Raw genomic sequence first — 18,565 nt, forward strand, 5'->3', positions numbered from 1 at the left:
CTCAATTTACCTACCTGAGAAAGGATGGAAGGCTGAGTCAACCTTGAGCCTTGGAGAGATTCGAACCTGCAGTAATTGCAGGCATCTGGTCTTAATAACAGGGTGCTTTAGATCACTGTACTACCAAGGCTCCTGGAATCTGGAGAGGCTGATCTCAAATTTTTTTTTTTTTTTGCAAAATTTATTTTTTTTAAAAAAATTGTAGCACAATATATGGATGTCAGGTAGCGGCATCACTATAGAGAGTCCTCGACTTATGACCAAAATTGAGCCCCAAATTTCTGTTGCTAAGCAAGATACTTTTCAAGAGAGTTTTGCCCCATTTTATGACCTTTCTGGCCACAGTTGTTAAGTGAATCGCCACAGTTGTTCAGTATGACCCCGGGACACTGCAACCGTCATAAATATGAGTCAGTGGTCAAGCGGCTGAATTTTGATCACGTGACCCTGGGGGTTCAACTATCGTATGTGTGAACAACAGCCATAAGTCACTTTTTTCAGTTATGTTGTAACTCTGAGCAGTCACTAAACGAACTATTGCAAGTGGAGGGGTCCCTGTATTTCTGTTTTACGGCATAACTGCACTGACAGCAAATCTTTGGTTTATTTAACAACGGCAGTGTTCATTTAACGACCGCCACACACACACACACACACACACACACACACACACACACACACACACATAAAAAGGTTGTAAAATCAGGTCAGTCACATTCCTGACCTATGGCCATCACGACTTATGAACATGATGGGCAGGCTCCATTATGGTTGTAAATCAAGGACTACCTATATACTCTTATCATCTGGAAAGCTGCAGGTCGTCCTCGACTTACAACGGTTCGTTTAGTGACCGTTCCAAGTTGCAACGGCACCAAAAAAAGTGACTTACAACCATTTTTCATACTTACGACCGTTGCAGCATCCCCCCCATGGTCATGTGATTTATATTCAGATGGCTGACAACCGACTCACATTTATGACGGTCGCAGTGTCCCGGGGTCACGGGATCCCCTCTTGCGACCTTCCGACAAGCAGAGTCGATGGGGAAACCCGATTCACTTAAGCAACCGTGTGACTAATTTAAGAACTGCAGCGGTTCCCTTAACAAATATGCTGAGGTCGTAAAATGAGGCAACGTTCACTTAACAAATTTCTCACATAGCCCCATAAATTTTGGGCTCAATTTGCGGTCGTAAATTGAGGACTTAACTCAACTACGGATAGCCGAAAAGGCCCAAATTCTTCATCGAGTAGTTAGTACGGATTTACCTTGGCTGCACTGGGTGTTCTCTTTCTGCGTTGCGAGAGGATGAGAGCTAAGGAAAATGGGCTTTTCGGCGGCGTGTTGAGCAGGGATGGGCAGCTGTGGCCCCTTTCCGAACTGTGGACTTCCACTCCAAAGAACCCCTCCCACAGTGGTGGGACCTGAATAACTTAATAACCGGTCCTCTGGCGGGGTAGGCGTGGCCAATTGGTCATGTGACTGGGCGGGTGACATCACTCATCACACCCAGTCCCGCCTCCTGGCCACTTGCCTCAAAGGCAGAGAGGTAGGATTCAACTGGAGGTGGGCTGCTGCCGGTTCGCACCGGTTTGGGAGAACCGGTAGTTAAGATTCTGTGCAGTTCAGCGAACCGGCAAATCCCACCACTGGCTGACCCCATTCCCTGCCTGTTTTTCGGCCATTTTCAGGCCGCTTTTTTTTTTTTTTTGGCTGTTTTCAGAGCTGTTTTTGGGCTGAAAATCGGGCCAAAGTCGGCCAAAAAAATGGCCAAAAAACAAGCCGGGGGGGGGGGGGAGCAGCCAGTGATGGGATTTGCCGGTTCGCCAAACTGCAAAGAATCTTAACTACTGGTTCTCCCAAACCGGTGCGAACCGGCAGCAGCCCACCTCTGCCCTCCCAATGAACCCCTCCCTCTTTTTCACAAACCTCCCTCCCTTGTAACACTGATGATGTCACCTAGTTGGACAATGATAATGAAAGTCTTCAAAAAACCCACCAAGCTTAGAGAGCACCAAAGACCCCGCAGTCGTCCTCCTTCTCTCCACAAACCCTCCTCCCTTCTAGCACTGATGAGGTTCCCTAGCTGGGCCATGAAACGTCTGCAAGAAAATAACCAAGCTCAGAGGGGACCATATGAGTTCACTGTTCATCCCTCAGGTGCAAATATTCTCTTCTATCAGATGAAGATCTGGACTTTGGTGGGAAAGGAATTGATTGAATCAGCAAATTGGGAAAAAGTGAGGTCTCTTTTCTCAAATGCTGCTTCTTACCAACTGTTTTCTTTCGCCCAATCTTTGGATTAAGGATTGGGAATAGACTAGACTAGACTAGACTACACTAGACTAGGAGACTAGACTAGACTAGACTAGACTAGACTAGACTAGACTAGACTAGAATAGGAGAATAGAATAGAATAGAATAGAATAGAATAGAATAGAATAGAAGAATAGACTAGACTAGACTAGACTAGAATAGACTAGAATAGACTAGACTAGAATAGAATAGGAGAATAGAATAGAATAGAATAGAATAGAATAGAATAGAATAGAACAGGAGAATAGAATAGAATAGAATAGACTATTAGTCTAGTCTATTCTCCTATTCTATTCTCCTATTCTAGTCAAGTCTAGTCTAGTCTAGTCTAGTCTATTCTCCTATTCTATTCTCCTATTCTAGTCAAGTCTAGTCTAGTCTAGTCTAGTCTATTCTCCTATTCTAGTCTAGTCTAAATAGGAGAATAGACTAGACTAGACTAGACTAGACTTGACTAGAATAGGAGAATAGAATAGGAGAATAGACTAGACTAGACTAGACTAGACTAGAATAGGAGAATAGAATAGAATAGAATAGAATAGAATAGAATAGAATAGAATAGAATAGAATAGAATAGAATAACAGAGTTGGAAAGGACCTTGGAGGTCTTCTAGTCCAACCCCCTGCCTAGGCAGGAAACCCTACACCACTTCAGACAAATGGTTGTCCAGTCTCTTCTTAAAAACTCCCAGTATTGGAGCATTCACAACTTCTGGTGGCAAGTCGTTCCACTGATCAATTGTTCTAACTGTCAGGAAATTTCTCCTTAGTTCTAAGTTGCTTCTCTCCTTAACGTATGTCTTAAAGACAGAACACCAAGCATAATAATCAGCCTTCGATGTATAATTATTACGTTGATTGACCAGTTGATAAAAACCTAGCAATTAAAAAGAGGTACCGTAGTGAATCGAACTGGGGATTTTGAGTGTGCGCTGCCTCTCATACGAGACTTGCAAACGCCGCCAGAGGCTCTCATTATTCCCAGCCTGAGAAAATGTTCCCTCCAGTTGATATCATACGATCACATCCTGTTATCTAAAATGGAATTCCTCTACTGAATTTTCAGTCTTCTCAGTCGGTACAACTGCATTCCCTTAAAGACATTTTCGGAAGGATACATATAAGGTCAGAAGCCTCGGGCTGTCACTGGCCTTGAGCGTTGCGGACAGAAAGTCTTCCAGTCTCGTTTTCAGATCCGATTCCCAAGAATCCTGAAAAACAAACACACCCACCACTGGTGAGAATCGTTACCGAATATGCAGAGCTCATTAGTTTTGCCATCTCGGCCAACTCACTGAAGCTCTGTGAAACTAGCGGCATTGTTCAGAGATAATATTTAGGGCAATTTTATAAGACACTGGAAGACATTAGTGGAGTGCCTGTGAGTTAAATACAATAATGGACTTTGAAGAGAGGCTTATTTTAGCTTTTTTTATTTTAAGAGGTTTTCTTTCATAACTAACAGACGTTGGGTCGGCCTGAACGAGAGGTGTTAGATTTCTATATTTGAAATATCTCTTAAGTAACCGTGGTGTAAAATGGTAGTATCCGTCTGTGGCCATTTTCATCCCCTCTCAGTCCAGACTGGGGGTTAAAGGTATTGCAGAGGGTGTTGTGGCTCCGTTACCTGAGCCTGTGTCATCGGCAGGAGAGGACTCCAAGAGCGAAGGAGAGGAGTTGGCAAAGCCTCCTTCTCCAGCACCCTCCTCTCTGGCAATGCCTTCGGTGTCTGCCGAAGGGCAAGAGATAGGGCTGGAGCCAAGCACGTCCACGCAGCCACAGGTGGACAGTGATGAGGGAGATGAATCTTGGCTGGATCCTCGGCAGCGTCGCAGAGATAAGCGCGCGCAACAGAAGAAAAGGCGTGCCCGAGATTAGGCTGAGTCACTGGACCACACCGCACAGGGTATAAAAGAAGGTGTGGTGGCCGGTTCAGCTCTGTGACAAGCAAAAAACGGATATCGGACAACCTTCTTTGTATTTACTGGACTTTGTTGATTATTGTGTATTGGCTTTGTTCCTGGATGAAGGGAGAAACTCCCCCCGCGTGAGTAAAGAATACCTGGCAGCCAGCCGCTGGGTTGCTGCCAATTCTGATACCAGATAAAACTGTTGTCGGCTGAGTTCTTTAGCTATTGCCTGTCTGTGGGGGTGCGTGTGTGAGGCGGGGACAGAACAGAGGGGACCAAAATGGAGCTGGTACCCCTGATCACACCCTACACAGTTCTTTCCCCCTCCAGAAGGAGAGGATAGGGAGTAGTAAAGTAAAGGCCAAATATACAGCCTCTTTAGTACCGTTTCCCCCAAAATAAGACCTATCCCGAAAATAAGCCCTAGCGTGTTTTTACGCATGCGCCTAATATAAGCCCTACCCCCAAAATAAGCCCTACCCATTCTGTCCGTTTGCTCACGGTGCCACCAACATTAGGTGAGTCGAGTGGGGGGTGGAGGTGCCCCACGTGCCCCGCACCGCCTTACCTCAGGGCCCCCACAGCCAGGCTACCCATGCCCTGACAACTGCTTCATGGCCGCGGCATTGGCGCATTGCTCAGCCTCCTGCTCCGTTCCAGCCATAAGCAAACAAAAGAAGTGGGCCGCGTGGGGTCCTGCTGGATGGGGCTGCCGGAGCCACCACCATAACGCGATACAGGTGTTGGGATGTGGATGGCCTGGCTGTGGGGGCCCTGAGGTAAGCCGGTGCATAGCACGTGGAGCAGTTCCACCGTCCACCTCATGGTGGCAGCACTGGCATGCTACACGGCCTCCTGCCCCACCACAAGGAAACAAAAGAAGTGTGCCTCCCATACATGGAAAAAAAATAAGACATCCCCTGAAAATAAGTCTTCCGGGTGGTCTTCTGGGTCTGCTTCAAGGTATTGGTTCTCATCTTCAAAGCGCTCCATGGCTTAGGGCCCGGTTATTTACGAGACCACCTTCTGCCACCGATAACCTCCCAACGGCGAATATGCTCCCACAGAGAGGGTCTCCTCAGGGTGCCGTCGGTCAAGCAATGTCGACTGACGACCCCAAGGGGGAGAGCCTTCTCTGTGGGGGCACCCGCCCTCTCGAATGAGCTACCCCCAGGAATACGACTGATCCCGGAGCTCCGTACTTTCCGCCGAGCATTGAAGACCTTCTTATTCCAGCAAGCCGGGCTGGCTTAAAATTTTAATGGGCTATTTTATGGGCAAAGGGTTTTAAAAAATTTAGGGAAGCCAAACTGATTTAATTCTGTTTTAATTTATTTTAATTTTTCTACTGAATGTATTTTAATTTTGGCTGTTCACCGCCCTGAGTCCTTCGGGAGAAGGGCGGTATACAAATTTAATAAAAACAAAAACAATAAGTCCTAGTGCTTATTTCAGAGCCCAAAAGAAAATAAGACTTTTATTTTCGGGGAAACACGGGTAGTTGCTGGGAGACTGAAAACATGAGCAGTGGGCAACTGATGGATTCATCTGCAAACATGGGCCAAAGATCATAAATATCAGTCAAGTGGCTGGGACAAAGATTAACAAAATGATAAGCGTCGAAGGGGCCTTGGAGGTCTTCTAGTCCAACCCTCACTCAAGCGGGAGACCCCATACCGGTCCAGACAAATGATTCTTTAGTATGGGCGTTCCTAATATGCATCAAAGACGGGAAAACAACACTTTTCGAGCACTTCAGACACTCGAACGTTTCCCGTTGGCCTGATGAGTGCCTACAACTCATCTAGAAATGAATCTCTTCTGCCTCAAAGGGAAGAAAGCCCGTGAAGGCCGCCTGGTCAGATCCTGGAGCAGGGATCTTTGAGTTTAAAAACCAAAAGAAGAGTTTGCTGGAGATTTTGTTCTATTGAATTACCTGGGAGTGGTAGGGTTGGAAAGAAAGCAAGAAAAATTTGCTCAGGTTTTAGAAAGGAAGTGTCAACGCCTTTCTGTTGACGGGAAAGATAAACCCAACCTGGACTTCTAGTTGGAGAGATTAACCAGGTCATGTTAAGGATTTGAGTCCCAAAGGTGTCTTTTTTTTCAAGAGGCAACTGTCAGGCAACTGGAAGCCATCTTTTGCATTGGGCCTTCAGGCCTGCCACATATGCGGCCGCACGGGTGATTACGGGAGCGACATGGCGCTCCCATATAACACCTCTCCTGCGCAAGCTGCACTGGCTCCCGGTGGTCTTCCAGGTGCGCTTCAAGGTGTTGGTTCTCACCTTTAAAACGCTCCATGGCTTAAGGCCAGGGTATTTACGAGACCGCCTGCTGCTACCGATAACCTCCCACCGGCCAATGCGCTCTCACAGAGAGGGCCTCCTCGGGGTGCCGTCGGTCAGGCAATGTCGGCTGGCGGCCCCCAGGGGGAGAGCCTTCTCTGTGGGGGCACCCGCCCTCTGGAACGAGCTACCTCCCGGAATACGGCTGATCCCGGATCTCCGCACTTTCCGTAAGGCCCTGAAGACGTTTTTATTTCAGCAAGCCGGGCTGGCCTGAATAGGTTTTATGGGTTATTTTTTTAACTGTATAGCTTGGGGTTTTAAATTGGGAGGCCGATTAATTTAATTTATTCTTAATTATCTTAACTTTTATATTGTATGTTATTTTAATTCTCGGCTGTTCACCGCCCTGAGTCCCTTCGGGGAGAAGGGCGGGATATAAATTCAATAAATAATAATAATAGTAATAATTTACTACTGTGGGAAACTGGGAGGGGGGATTGTATGGAGCATGGGTGATATATAGTCATAATAACATTCCTTTCTCAGACAGTCAAGGACATCTTGCCCTGCACCTGGAAGGGCGTTACTGGGAGGCATCTCCAGTTGGGACGGTGCTTTGATTGGACCATGTGATGGACATGTGGGTCCTGGGCAGGGACTTGGGCTTTCCTTTGGGTGTGGAAAACTGGAAGCTTTCAGATTCGGGTTTTCCCAGATGTGCCAATAGGACATCTCTAATAAAATAGAAGAGCCTTGGTGGCGCAGCAGACTAAAGTGCTGTTAAGTAGCACCAGCTGCCTGCAATTACTGCGAGTTCGAATCTCACCAGGCTCAAGGTTGACTCAGCCTTCCATCCTTTCGAGGTAGGTAAAATGAGGACCCGGATTGTGGGGCAATAAGCTGACTTTGTATAAAAAAGAACACCGCTTAGAGAGGGGGGGGGGCGAAAGCCCTACTAAGCAGGTATATACAAAAGAATGAAGGCTATTGCTTAATGCATTGTAAGCTGCCCTGAGTCTCCGGAGAAGGGCGGCATATAAATCGAACCAATAAAATAAACAATAAATAAATAAAATGGAACTTTGAGGAAACAAGCCTCGGAGTTTTCTTTCGTTGGGGGTGTTACTTGGAACCCTGACATTAACTGGACTTTCTGGTTTTTCTTCGAAGATGTTTCACTTCTCATCCAAGGAGCTTCTTCAGTTCTGAGAGAAATTCTTCAGAGCTGAAGAAGCAGCTGCTTGAATGAGAAGCGAAACGTCTTCAAAGAAAAACCAGAAAGTCCAGTTGCCTCTTGAAATAAAAGCACCTTTGGGACAAACCATGACCAGAATGAGAATCTCCATAGACATTTAAGGATTTGAGGGAAACTCAAATCTCAGCCTGATTTGCTTTACAAGGACGTTATACAAGCATGGCCGAGAAATTAAAGTCCCATTTCCCATCATTGGGGCCAAGACGATACAGGTAGTCCTGAACTTACAACCACAATTGAGCCCAAAATTTCTGTCGCTAACGGCGACATTTGTTAAGTGAGCTTTGTCCCATTTTACAACCTTTCTTGCCGGTTGTTAAGCGAATCATTGCATTTGCTAAGTCAGTAACATGATTGTTAAGGGAATCTGCCTTCCCCATTGACTTTGCTTGTGAGGCGGTCCCAAAAGGGGATCATGTGACCCTGGGATGCCGCAACCGTCATAAATATAAGTCAGTTGCCAAGCAACCAGATTTTGATGACTGTCACTATGACTGTGAGGATGCTGCAGTGTGAAAAATGGTCACAAGTCACTTTTTTTCAGTGGCGTTGTAACTTTGAGTGGTCACCAAACAAACTGTCGTAAGTCAAGGATCGCCTGTATTCAGCCTGGCCTAGGCTAAGCGTTCGGTTCAGGGTTGGGTTCTACATTTTCTTTTACTACCGGTTCTGTGGGCGTGGCTTATTTTGTGGGTGTGGCTTGGAGGTCATGTGACTAGGTGGGCGTGGCTAGCTGGTCAGTCATTTCTGGAAGGTCCTCGCACTTACGACCAAGTCCTCGCACTTACGACCCGACTCATTTGTTTGCTTTTAACACTGATCAGCTGTAGGGCGGCCCTTTGAAGCCCCGCGGCAAGAGTTTAAACAGTTTTTTTCCCTCTAGCCATCAGCTGGGACTCAGGAGGCAGCAATAGATTGGGGGTGGGGCCAAATAAAAGGTAAGAATAACGTGGGGGGGTGGAGAACCGGTTCGGTGACGTCATATCGTCACCGCTACCGGCTCGGCCGAACCGGACCGAACCGGGAGGAATCCTCCACTGGTTAGGTTGCCCCCATCGATCCAGACCCAGGAGCCGCCGTTCCTGATCAAATCAAGGACGTACCTGGAAAAGCTCTTTGAAAGACGGGTGGATCATAGGGTTGGGCACAAAAGGCAGGGCGTAGAAAGGCAGGAATTCCGTTGTCTGGCTCAGAGCTGCCCCTTTGGTCTCCAGGTAGGTTTTGAAATATGCAATCCTTTCATCCAAAGCTGCTTTGTCCTGAGGAAAGAAAGAAAGAAAGAAAGAAAGAAAGAAACCTGAGTCAGACTGAGGGTCTGAGATGCCTAAGTGTAGTACAGTAGTGGCCAAAATTATGGGAACCTTTTGGGAAAAAGTGTATTTTCTAAAACTAGCTAATAACACCACTTTTTGGGGGGGAGTAGTACCATAAAATTATATATATCCATGGAAAGATAATTTAATCAAGAATGTAATGCAATAACTTTTATGAAGGATTTGGTCTTAGAATAACAGTTACAGTATAAAGGAGAAAAGTGAAACATGTAGAAAAAGTGAGAGATACAAAAATTATCACCATAGAAAAAACCGAGATATACAAAAATGATCACCATGTCAGTTAATACTTAGTTGGGTAACCTTTAGCATGAATGACGGCCTTACCAAGTCTTCCCATGGAATGAACCAAGTCTTTGAGTTCTGCAGCTGTTCTAATGTGAAACCGAGATTGAATGGTGGTTTCTATTAACTGGGTTTTATTGCTGGGTCGCTTCTGACTAACAAGTTTCTTTAGTCGGCTCCATAGATTTTCCTTTGGGCTTTAAGGTCTGGGCTATTCCATGCCATTCATTCCAGCAGTGGAATAGGATTATCTTGACACTCAAAAACAAAAAGTGGTGTTATTAGCCATCAAACCTCAAAAATACACTTTCCCCAAAAGGTTTCCACAATTTTGGCCACATGTGTGCTATCACTGATAGGTCAAAGTTGAGACTCTGGAAAGAATGCCTGGTGGCTCAGCAGACTGATAGCATTGTGATTAACACCAGCTGTCTGCAATTACTGCAAGTTCGAATCTCGCCAGGCTCAAGGTTGACTCAGCCTTCCATCCTTTCTAAGGTAGGTAAATTGAGGACCCAGTTTGTGGGGGCAATAAGCTGACTTTGTACAAAATATACAAAAGAATGAAGGCTATTGCTTAGCGCATTGTAAGCCGCCCTGAGTCTCCGGAGAAGGGCGGCATATAAATCAAATTAAAAAAAAAAGAAAGGAAGGAAGGAAGGGAAAGAAAGAAAGAAAGAAGGAAGAAAGGAAGGAAGGAAGAGAGCCTGAGATAGAGAGCCTGGATAGCTCTACAGACAAGGCACTGTAATTTAACACCAGCTGTCTGCAATTAAAGTAAGTTGGAATCTCCCCAGGCTCAAGGTTGACTCAGCCTTCCATCCTTTCTAAGGTAGGTAAATTGAGGACCCAATTTGTGGGGGCAATAAGCTGACTTTGTATAAATATACAAAAGGATGAAGGCTATTGCTTAATGCATTGTAAGCCACTCTGAGTCTCCGGAGAAGGGCGGCATATAAATCAAATTAAAAAAAAAAAAATGCAGAGGAGAGCAATGAAGCGGATTAGGGGCACTGGAAGATAAAACATATGAAGAATGGTTGCAGGAACTGGGTTTGGCTCGTCTAGAGAAAAGAACGATTGAGGGAAATGTGACAGCAGTCTGCCACAAAGAGTAAAATCCCTTATCTGGCGAAAACATGGAATTTCAGGCCTTTTTGGCACAGACCTTTAACAAAATATTTCAGGCAGGTCTACAACATATGATTCTACCTTTACCAAATGCTGCTAGGACAGCAAATGCTAATACACAGAGTCAAACAGTTAGACCTGAGTATCAATTTCCCATACATACGGAGGGTCATACTGACATGATAGATTCAGGAGAAGATTACCTGGATGATTTTGATTTATCTGATGATGAAGGGGAAGAGGTAGAAAAACCAGCCTTTCAAGGCCTTTTTAAACATACAATGTTTAAGTCACTTCTTCGAAAGGCCAAGGTGGCTACTAATATGGACCAAGGTCTTAACCAGTCCACTACTTCTCGTAATCCAGCTGAGTTGGTTAGTAATCCTTTTCCAATACCCACTGCTGAATGTGATTACGTTCCGTACCCTGATTTATTTGCTCAAGTGGTACAGAAACCTTGGGAACGCCCAGGATCACTCTCAGCTCCCAACAATTTTGATAAAAAACTTTATTGTGCTGCTCAAGAATTAGATACTATCCTTCAATTACCATCAGTAGATGAACCTATAGCCAGTCTCACTTCTTCATCAGTATTAGTTGGACATGCGGGTGATGGATTAAAGCAGGAAGATAAAAGAGCTGAACTAACAATGAAGAAAACTCACCAAGCGGCTGCCTGGGCTATACGGGCAGCTACTTTTTTTATTTTTTTTTTAATTTTGATTTATATGCCGCCCTTCTCCGGAGACTCAGGGCGGCTTACAATGTGCTCAGCAATAGCCTTCATCCTTTTTGTATATTTATACAAAGTCAGCTTATTGCCCCCACAAACTGGGTCCTCAATTTACCTACCTTAGAAAGGATGGAAGGCTGAGTCAACCTTGAGCCTGGCGAGATTTGAACTTACAGTCATTGCAGGCAGCTGGTCTTAATAACCAGCTTAATAACAGGGTGCCTTAGACCCCTGTACTACCAAGGCTCTACTTCTGCTTCATTTTTTAATCGTGCTTCACTTGTATGGCTAAGACAGCTCAAAGATAGGGTTCCACCATAAGATAGTAATCTTCATCAGGATATGGCTAAATTGATTGCGGAGGCAGAGTATTCTGCAGATGCGTCACTTGATGCTAAGTTTGCGTCTAGAGCGCTCAATAGGGGGTCAACCTATTCTCCAAAGCAACCGAAGGAAGGACAAGAAGCAATGGATGGAAACTCATCAAGGAGAGAAGCAACCGAGATAGATAGATAGATAGATAGATAGATAGATAGATAGATAGATAGATAGATAGATAGATAATCATCCGTCTCTCTATCTCTATCTCTGTCTGTCTGTCTCTCTCTCTCTATCTGTTCTGACCTAGGCTTCCTGAGTCAGTAAAACACAAACCTCACAACAACTGTGAATTCTGTTCATTCACAGAGTCCCAAATAGTCGTAAAGAGTCCTTCGGGATAAGGCTGATAATCACCCACCTTTATCTCCCTTGACACGCTGCCAAAGACCTAATTGGCAAAGCCACACGGAGTCCAGAATCAAACAGAGCTTCAGGCTTTAAACTGAACAGAATGAACAACAGTTGCTTCCTGCAAAGGCCCATGTGCCTTTGCTCCTCTTTTTTTTTTTTTTAATTTGATTTATATGCCGCCCTTCTCCGAAGACTCAGGGCGGCTTACAATGCGCTAAGCAATAGCCTTCATACTTTTGTATATTTATACAAAGTCAGCTTATTGCCCCCACAAACTGGGTCCTCATTTCACCTACCTTAGAAAGGATGGAAGGCTGAGTCAACCTCTTTTAAGGCTTATGGGAGGGGCCAATCATCTCCAAGCCTTACTCCCGAGTCGTCCCTTTTGTTTTAACTGTTCTTGCCCTCTGGCAGCTCTGCGCATGCCAGAATTCCTCTGCCTCACTGAGGTCCGACGCTGGAGGCTCCGGAAGCAGCACGTACCTCCCAGATGGCCCTTTCTCTGCCTCCGATGCAGAGCCCTTGTCCGAGCCTTCCCCAGACTCCAGGACTGGCCCATGGTCCTCCCCAGCCTCCTCACTGTCCAACTCTGCTGCCAGCTCCGCAGGCTGCTGGCAGACCACAACTCTATCTATCTATCTATCTATCTATCTATCTATCTATCTATCTATCTATCTATCTAGTCTAGACAGATGAGATAGACCGCCCAACAGACAGACAGACAGAATAACTTTATTGTCACTTTGAATGTAAACTAATCAGCATACATTAAAATAAAATTTTGTTGCATTCAGCTCTCAAAGGGATACCTCCAATACCTAAGGAGGAATTTCCTGACAGTGAGAACAATTAACCAGTGGAACTACTTGCCTCCAGAAGTTGGAGTGAAAACACTGGAAGTTTTTAAAGAAGAGAGTGGACAACCACTTGTCTGAAATGGTCTAGGGCCGTGATGGCAAACCTATGGCACGTGTGCCACAGGTGGCACTCAGTGCCATATCGGTGAGCACACAAGCTCAGCTCCTGCCACCTGATTTTTGGGCCTTCTGGGCCACCAGAAGTAGGGAAACAGGCTGTTTCCAGCCTCCAGAGGGCCTCGGGATGATGGGGAAGGCCCGTTTTTTGCTTTCCCCAGGCTCCAAAGCCTTTCTAGGAGCCTGGGGAGGGCAAAAATGGCCTTCCCCACTCCCCTTGGAGACCTTCCAGAGGCCGGAAAGTTGGTAAACGGGCCATTTCCTGCCTCTGGACGGCCTCCATGGGGGTGGGGAAGGCCATTTTCGCCCTCCCCAGGCTCCTAGAAAGTATCTGGAGCCTGGGGAGAGCAAATAACGGGCCCACCATGCCATCGCGTGCCAAAAGCGGGGGGAGCGTGCACTCATGCGCAGGGGGCGGGGTGCGTAGAATTATGGGTGTGGGCACGCATGCGGGTAGCCCCCCATACTCCCCCCGCTTTTGGCACACAATGTCAAAAAGGTTAGCCATCACTGATCTAGGGCTTGCCGCCTGAGAAGTTGGTTGGACTGGAAGGCCTCCAAGTTCCCTTTCAGCTCTGTTATTTTTGTATATACTTGCAATTTTGGACCAAGGCCACCGGCCAAGCCCACTTCAATGTTTACCCAGCAGTTTTAATTGAGTGGGGACTGAAATCAAGAAGAGAAACAGGCCACCCGGCAAGATTTGCCTTTTTTTTTGAGATAACATCAATTCTCACCTCTTCCATCAAGCAGGCAGCCTGCAGGTGAGTTTCTGGCACCAGGAAAAAAGCTTTGCGCAGCCAACTGAGCTACCTGGGCTGGCTATCCGATTACTATACCAGCCTGCTGCAACTTTGGAAATGGGCAGCGTGCCAGTTCACCCCGTTAAAAAGCCTTTTGTTTCTTCCCTTCAATGCAATCTTGAACGGTGAGAAAAATCACACCTTCCCACGCCCCCCCAAAAATTGCTATTCGTTTGGAAGAGAGCCAGTTCCCCTGTGGTCTCAATGTCCCACTGGCAGTGAATAATATCAGAAGAGACGCAAAGCCCTCTTCTTGACATCTGGAAAATATCTTGAAGATATCGAGGAGATGTTAGAGGGGAATATAACCATGATGGCGTTAACAGAAGCAATTAAGAAACAAAAGAATGGAAAGGCACCAGGACCAGATGGTTTACCTGCAGAATATTATAGGATACTACAAGAATCTTTTAAGTCTCCCATTACTGGAAGTTATGAATGAAGTGATGACGAAGAAGAAAGTACCCAAGTCATGGACTGAGGCGTATATCACATTGACTACTGGACTACCTGGACTACTGCAATGCTCTCTACATGGGGCTCCCCTTGGGGTGCACCCGGAGGCTGCAGTTAGTCCAGAATGCGGCCGCGCGGGGGATTATGGGAGCGACGGGGCGCTCACATATGACACCTCTCCTGCGTGAGCTGCACTGGCTTCCTGTGGTCTTCCGGGTGCGCTTCAAGGTGTTGGTGGCCACCTTTAAAGCGCTCCATGGCTTAGGGCCGGGGTATCTGCGAGACCGCCTTCTGCCACCAATAGCCTCCCACCGGCCGGTTCGCTCGCACAGAGAGGGCCTCCTCAGGGTGCCATTGGCCAGGCAGTGCCGGCCGGCGACCCCCAGGGGGAAAGCCTTCTCTGTGGCAGCACCCGCCCTCTGGAATGACCTGCCCCCTGAGATACGCACGATATCAGACCTCCGGACTTTTCGTCGGGCCCTGAAATCACACCTATTCCATCTAGCCGGGCTGGCTTGATCCCATCCTCTCAGTTTTAATTGAATTCGGTTTTAATTGGGTTGTTTTAAACTTGGGGCCGAACTTATTTAATTGTTTTTTAAATTGTTTTTTAAATTTTATATGCTATGTTTTATCTCGGCTGTACACCGCAGGAGAAGGGTGGTATAAAAATAAAAATAAAATAAAATAAAATAAAATAAAATAAAATAATAAAATAAAATAAAATAAAATAAAATAAAATAAAATAAAATAAAATAAAATAAAATAAAATAAAATAATAAAATAAAATAAAATAAAATAAAATAAAATAATAAATTGATCCACAAAGAAGATACAGACCCACAACAAATCAAAAACTATAGGCCTATACATATCCCTGCTAAATTCAGACTATAAAATCTTTGCTCCAATATTGGCAGAAAGACTTAAGAGATACTTAAATAACTTTATACACACAGATCAAAATGGATTTCTTCCAAAAAGACAGATTAAAGACAGTATTAGAATAATTCTGGATACTTTAGAATACTAATGAAGCGCATCCTGAAAAGCAGATGGCTTTGATATTCTCAGAAGAGACGCAAAGCCCGTTTGGCTTTTGCATCAAGAAGATACAGGTAGTCGTTGACTTACGACCACAATTGAGCTCAAAATTTCTGCCGGTAAAGCGAAGAGAGTTGTTAAACGTGTCTTGCCCCATTTTACGACCTTTGTGGCCGTCCCTGGTGAATCACGGCAATTGTTAAAAAGTTGGAAACATGGTTGTTAAATGAACCTGGCTTCCGTTTTATCAGCAGTTTATTTTAAATTGTTTTTATAGCAGGGGTCAATTTATTTTAAATTGTTTTTATAGCAGGGGTCTCCAACCTTGGCAACTTTAAGACTTGTGGACTTCAACTCCAGCTTTGCTGGCTGAGGAATTCTGGGAATTGAAGTCCACAAGTCTTAAAGTTGCCAAGGTTGGAGACCCCTGTTTTATAGGATTTTCTTTTAATAATTTGTACTTGGAATTCTATATTTTGATCAATAAAGTAAACTAACTAACTAATTAACTAACAAAGGCTTGGAATCACCCCGGGACACTGGCAAACATCATAAATACATGCCAGTCGCCTATCCCGTGTGAGAAGGTCGCAAAAGATAATCACATGATCCCGGGACACTGCAACCGTCGTAAATGTGAATCAGTGGCCAAGCATCTAAATTTTGATCACGTGACTGTGGGGATGCTGCAATAGCCACAAGTGTAAAAAACGGTCTTAAGTCACTTTTTCCAGTCCCGTCGTAACTTCGGTCACTAAATGAACGGGGGTTGTAAGTCAAGGACTACCAGTATGTTTGGGACCCACTCCAATTCTAAGACAGCCTTTTTGCAGAATTAAGTTCCACTGCCGTCAATGAGGTTTACTCTCTGGTAAAACAATCTGAGGAAGGCGCCCCTAAGCCATAGCGCTCAGGTGGGAAAGCCGCAATCAAATACTGGAATACAAAAGGTTGCATTTGATTTTACAACTTACAACCTTACCCCGATGGAAAATCTAGGGAGCCGACTAAAGAAACTGGTTAGTCAGAAGCGACCCAGCAATAAAACCCAGTTAATAGAAGCCATCATTCAATCTCGGTTTCACATGATAACAGCTGCAGAACTCAAAGACTTGGTTCACTCCATGGGAAGACGTTGTAATGCCGGAATTAATTCAGCCTTGGAAGCCATATTAGGCCGGAAGCTTCAATGCTGCCATTTTGGATATCTCATTTTTCTATGGTGATCATTTTTGTATCGCTCATTTTTTTTCTACGTGTTTCACTTTTCTTCTTTATCCTGTAACTGCTATTCTAAGAGCAAATCCTTCCTAAAAGTTATTGCATTACATTCTTGATTACATTATCTTTCCACTGATATATAATTGTATGGTGCTACTCCAAAAAAAGGGGTGTTATTAGCAAGTTTTAGGAAATACACTTTTCCTAAAAGGTTTCCACAATTTTGGCCACTATTGTACACGCCAGTTGGCATCCATATGAATTCTGATCGTGTGGCTGGGGGAAGGGGGGATGCTGCGACAGTCATAAGTGCGAGGACTGGTCCTAAGTCACTTTTTTCAGTGACGTTGTAACTTCAAATACCACTAAACAAACAGTTGCTAAGTCAAGAACTATTTGTATACCTGAAGCCAGTAGACTAGGAAAGCTGACGTGGAGAATTGGGAGAAAGCATTCATGAATTTTAAGGTTTTCTCATTCCAATATAGGAGGAAAACGGAGTTCAAAATTTCCCCTCTTGACAGCAAACCACAGGTAGTCCTCGACTTACGACCACAATGGAGCCCAACATTTCTTTTGTTAAGTGAGACATTTGTTAAGCGACAAATGCCACCTTTCTTGCCGTGGTTCTGAAGCGAATCACTGCAGTTGATAAGTGAGTAACCCGGTTGTTAAGTGAACCTAGCTTCCCCGTTGACTTTGCTCGTCAGAAGGTCGCAAAAGGGGATGGCGTGACACCCCACCCCCCGGGGACACTGCAACCGTCATAAATACGAGTCAGTTGCCCAAGCGTCCGGATTTTGATCACAGGACCACTGCTGCAAAGGTTGTAACTGTGAAAAACAGTCGTAAGTCCCTTTTTTCAGTGCCGTCGTAACTTTGAACGGTCACTAAGTGAACTGTAGTAAGTGGAGGGCTACCTGTATCTTGGTTTTTTTGACGTTTTTTTTAATTAATACCCCAAACGATGGCTGGATCAAGATATATATTGCATCAAACATGCCAGCAGGCAGCATTAAAATCAAAATATAGTTTGGCCTCTTGAGTTTGCAGGCGAGCGGCGGTTGGAAGAAATTAAGAGGCCGGACGTGAATTGTGAACAATGATATGCTGCTAAACAGAAAACAGACGTTTCTCATTTCCTACTTTGAAGAGATGCACACAAGAGGATGGTGTGTACCCAAGGGGGATCTGGAGAGGAAGACGAAGCGAGTCCAGCTTCTGGGCTAGGCCCTGATGGAACGGAGCTCAAATCAAATCAAACTTTCATTAAGGCCTCTGGGCCAGAGAACTGGGAAGAAGCATTGCAATTTAAAAAAAAAAATAGTCCCACATGCTAGAATGGAGGCACAAGGCAATAAAAGAAAAAAAAAAACGAGAAATTCCAGTTGCCTCCTGAAAAAATCAGCTTTGCGACAAGCGTGACCTGGATGACTGAGAATCTCTATGGATTTTTTAGCTGTACAATTTGGGATGGACAGCCTTGGAATGGTGTGGGAGTAGGAATGGGATTCCCAGAGGAAAAAATTGCAGGTGACAGGAACCATTTGCACCACTCAGGTGACCCTGAGGAGACAGATAAACCTCCAAGTGGCCTCAACGACCCTCTAAAAAGGATGCAAATGACCAGCTGTCTGCAAGGAATATAAATCCTTCCATTCCCCACTATCTGTTCAGAACTGAAGAAGCTTCTTGGAGGAGAAGCGAAACGTCTTCAAAAGAAAAACAGAGAAAGTCCTTGAAAAAGCACCTTTGGGACAACCATGACCTGTATGATGGGAGAATCTCTGCAGACTTCTTAGCTATGCAATTTGGGATGGACAGCCTTGGAATGGTGTGGGAGTAGGAATGGATTCCCAGAGGAAAAATTGCAGACTACAGGAACCATTTGCACCACTCAGGTGACCCTGAGGAGACAGATAAATCTCCAAGTGGCCTCAACGTCACTCTAAAAAGGATGCAAATGACCAGCTTTGTCTGCAAGGAATATAAAATCTTCCGTTCCCCACCATCCGGTCAGAGCTGAGGAAGCTTCTCGGATGAGAAGCGAAAGGTCTTCAAAAAAAAATACAAGAAAGT

At 45.1% G+C, this 18,565-nt stretch overlaps 1 protein-coding gene across 1 annotated transcript in view; it reads right to left on the reverse strand.

The window, feature by feature from the left end:
* ARMC9 (armadillo repeat containing 9) overlaps positions 1–18,565 on the reverse strand; it is a 153,988-nt gene that overhangs the window by 117,979 nt on the left and 17,444 nt on the right. The window contains exons 5-7 of the mRNA XM_070946560.1: positions 8,877–9,032; positions 3,439–3,531; positions 1,273–1,297 (exon numbers count right to left, since the gene is read on the reverse strand). Of these exons, the coding sequence (XP_070802661.1) occupies positions 1,273–1,297; positions 3,439–3,531; positions 8,877–9,032 (274 nt within the window). The remainder of the gene's footprint in view (positions 1–1,272; positions 1,298–3,438; positions 3,532–8,876; positions 9,033–18,565) is intronic.

This window comes from Pituophis catenifer, unplaced genomic scaffold (genome assembly GCF_029215685.1).
Source record: "Pituophis catenifer annectens isolate HBS135680 unplaced genomic scaffold, rPitCat1.0.hap2 SCAF_6, whole genome shotgun sequence".
NCBI lineage: Eukaryota > Metazoa > Chordata > Lepidosauria > Squamata > Colubridae > Pituophis > Pituophis catenifer.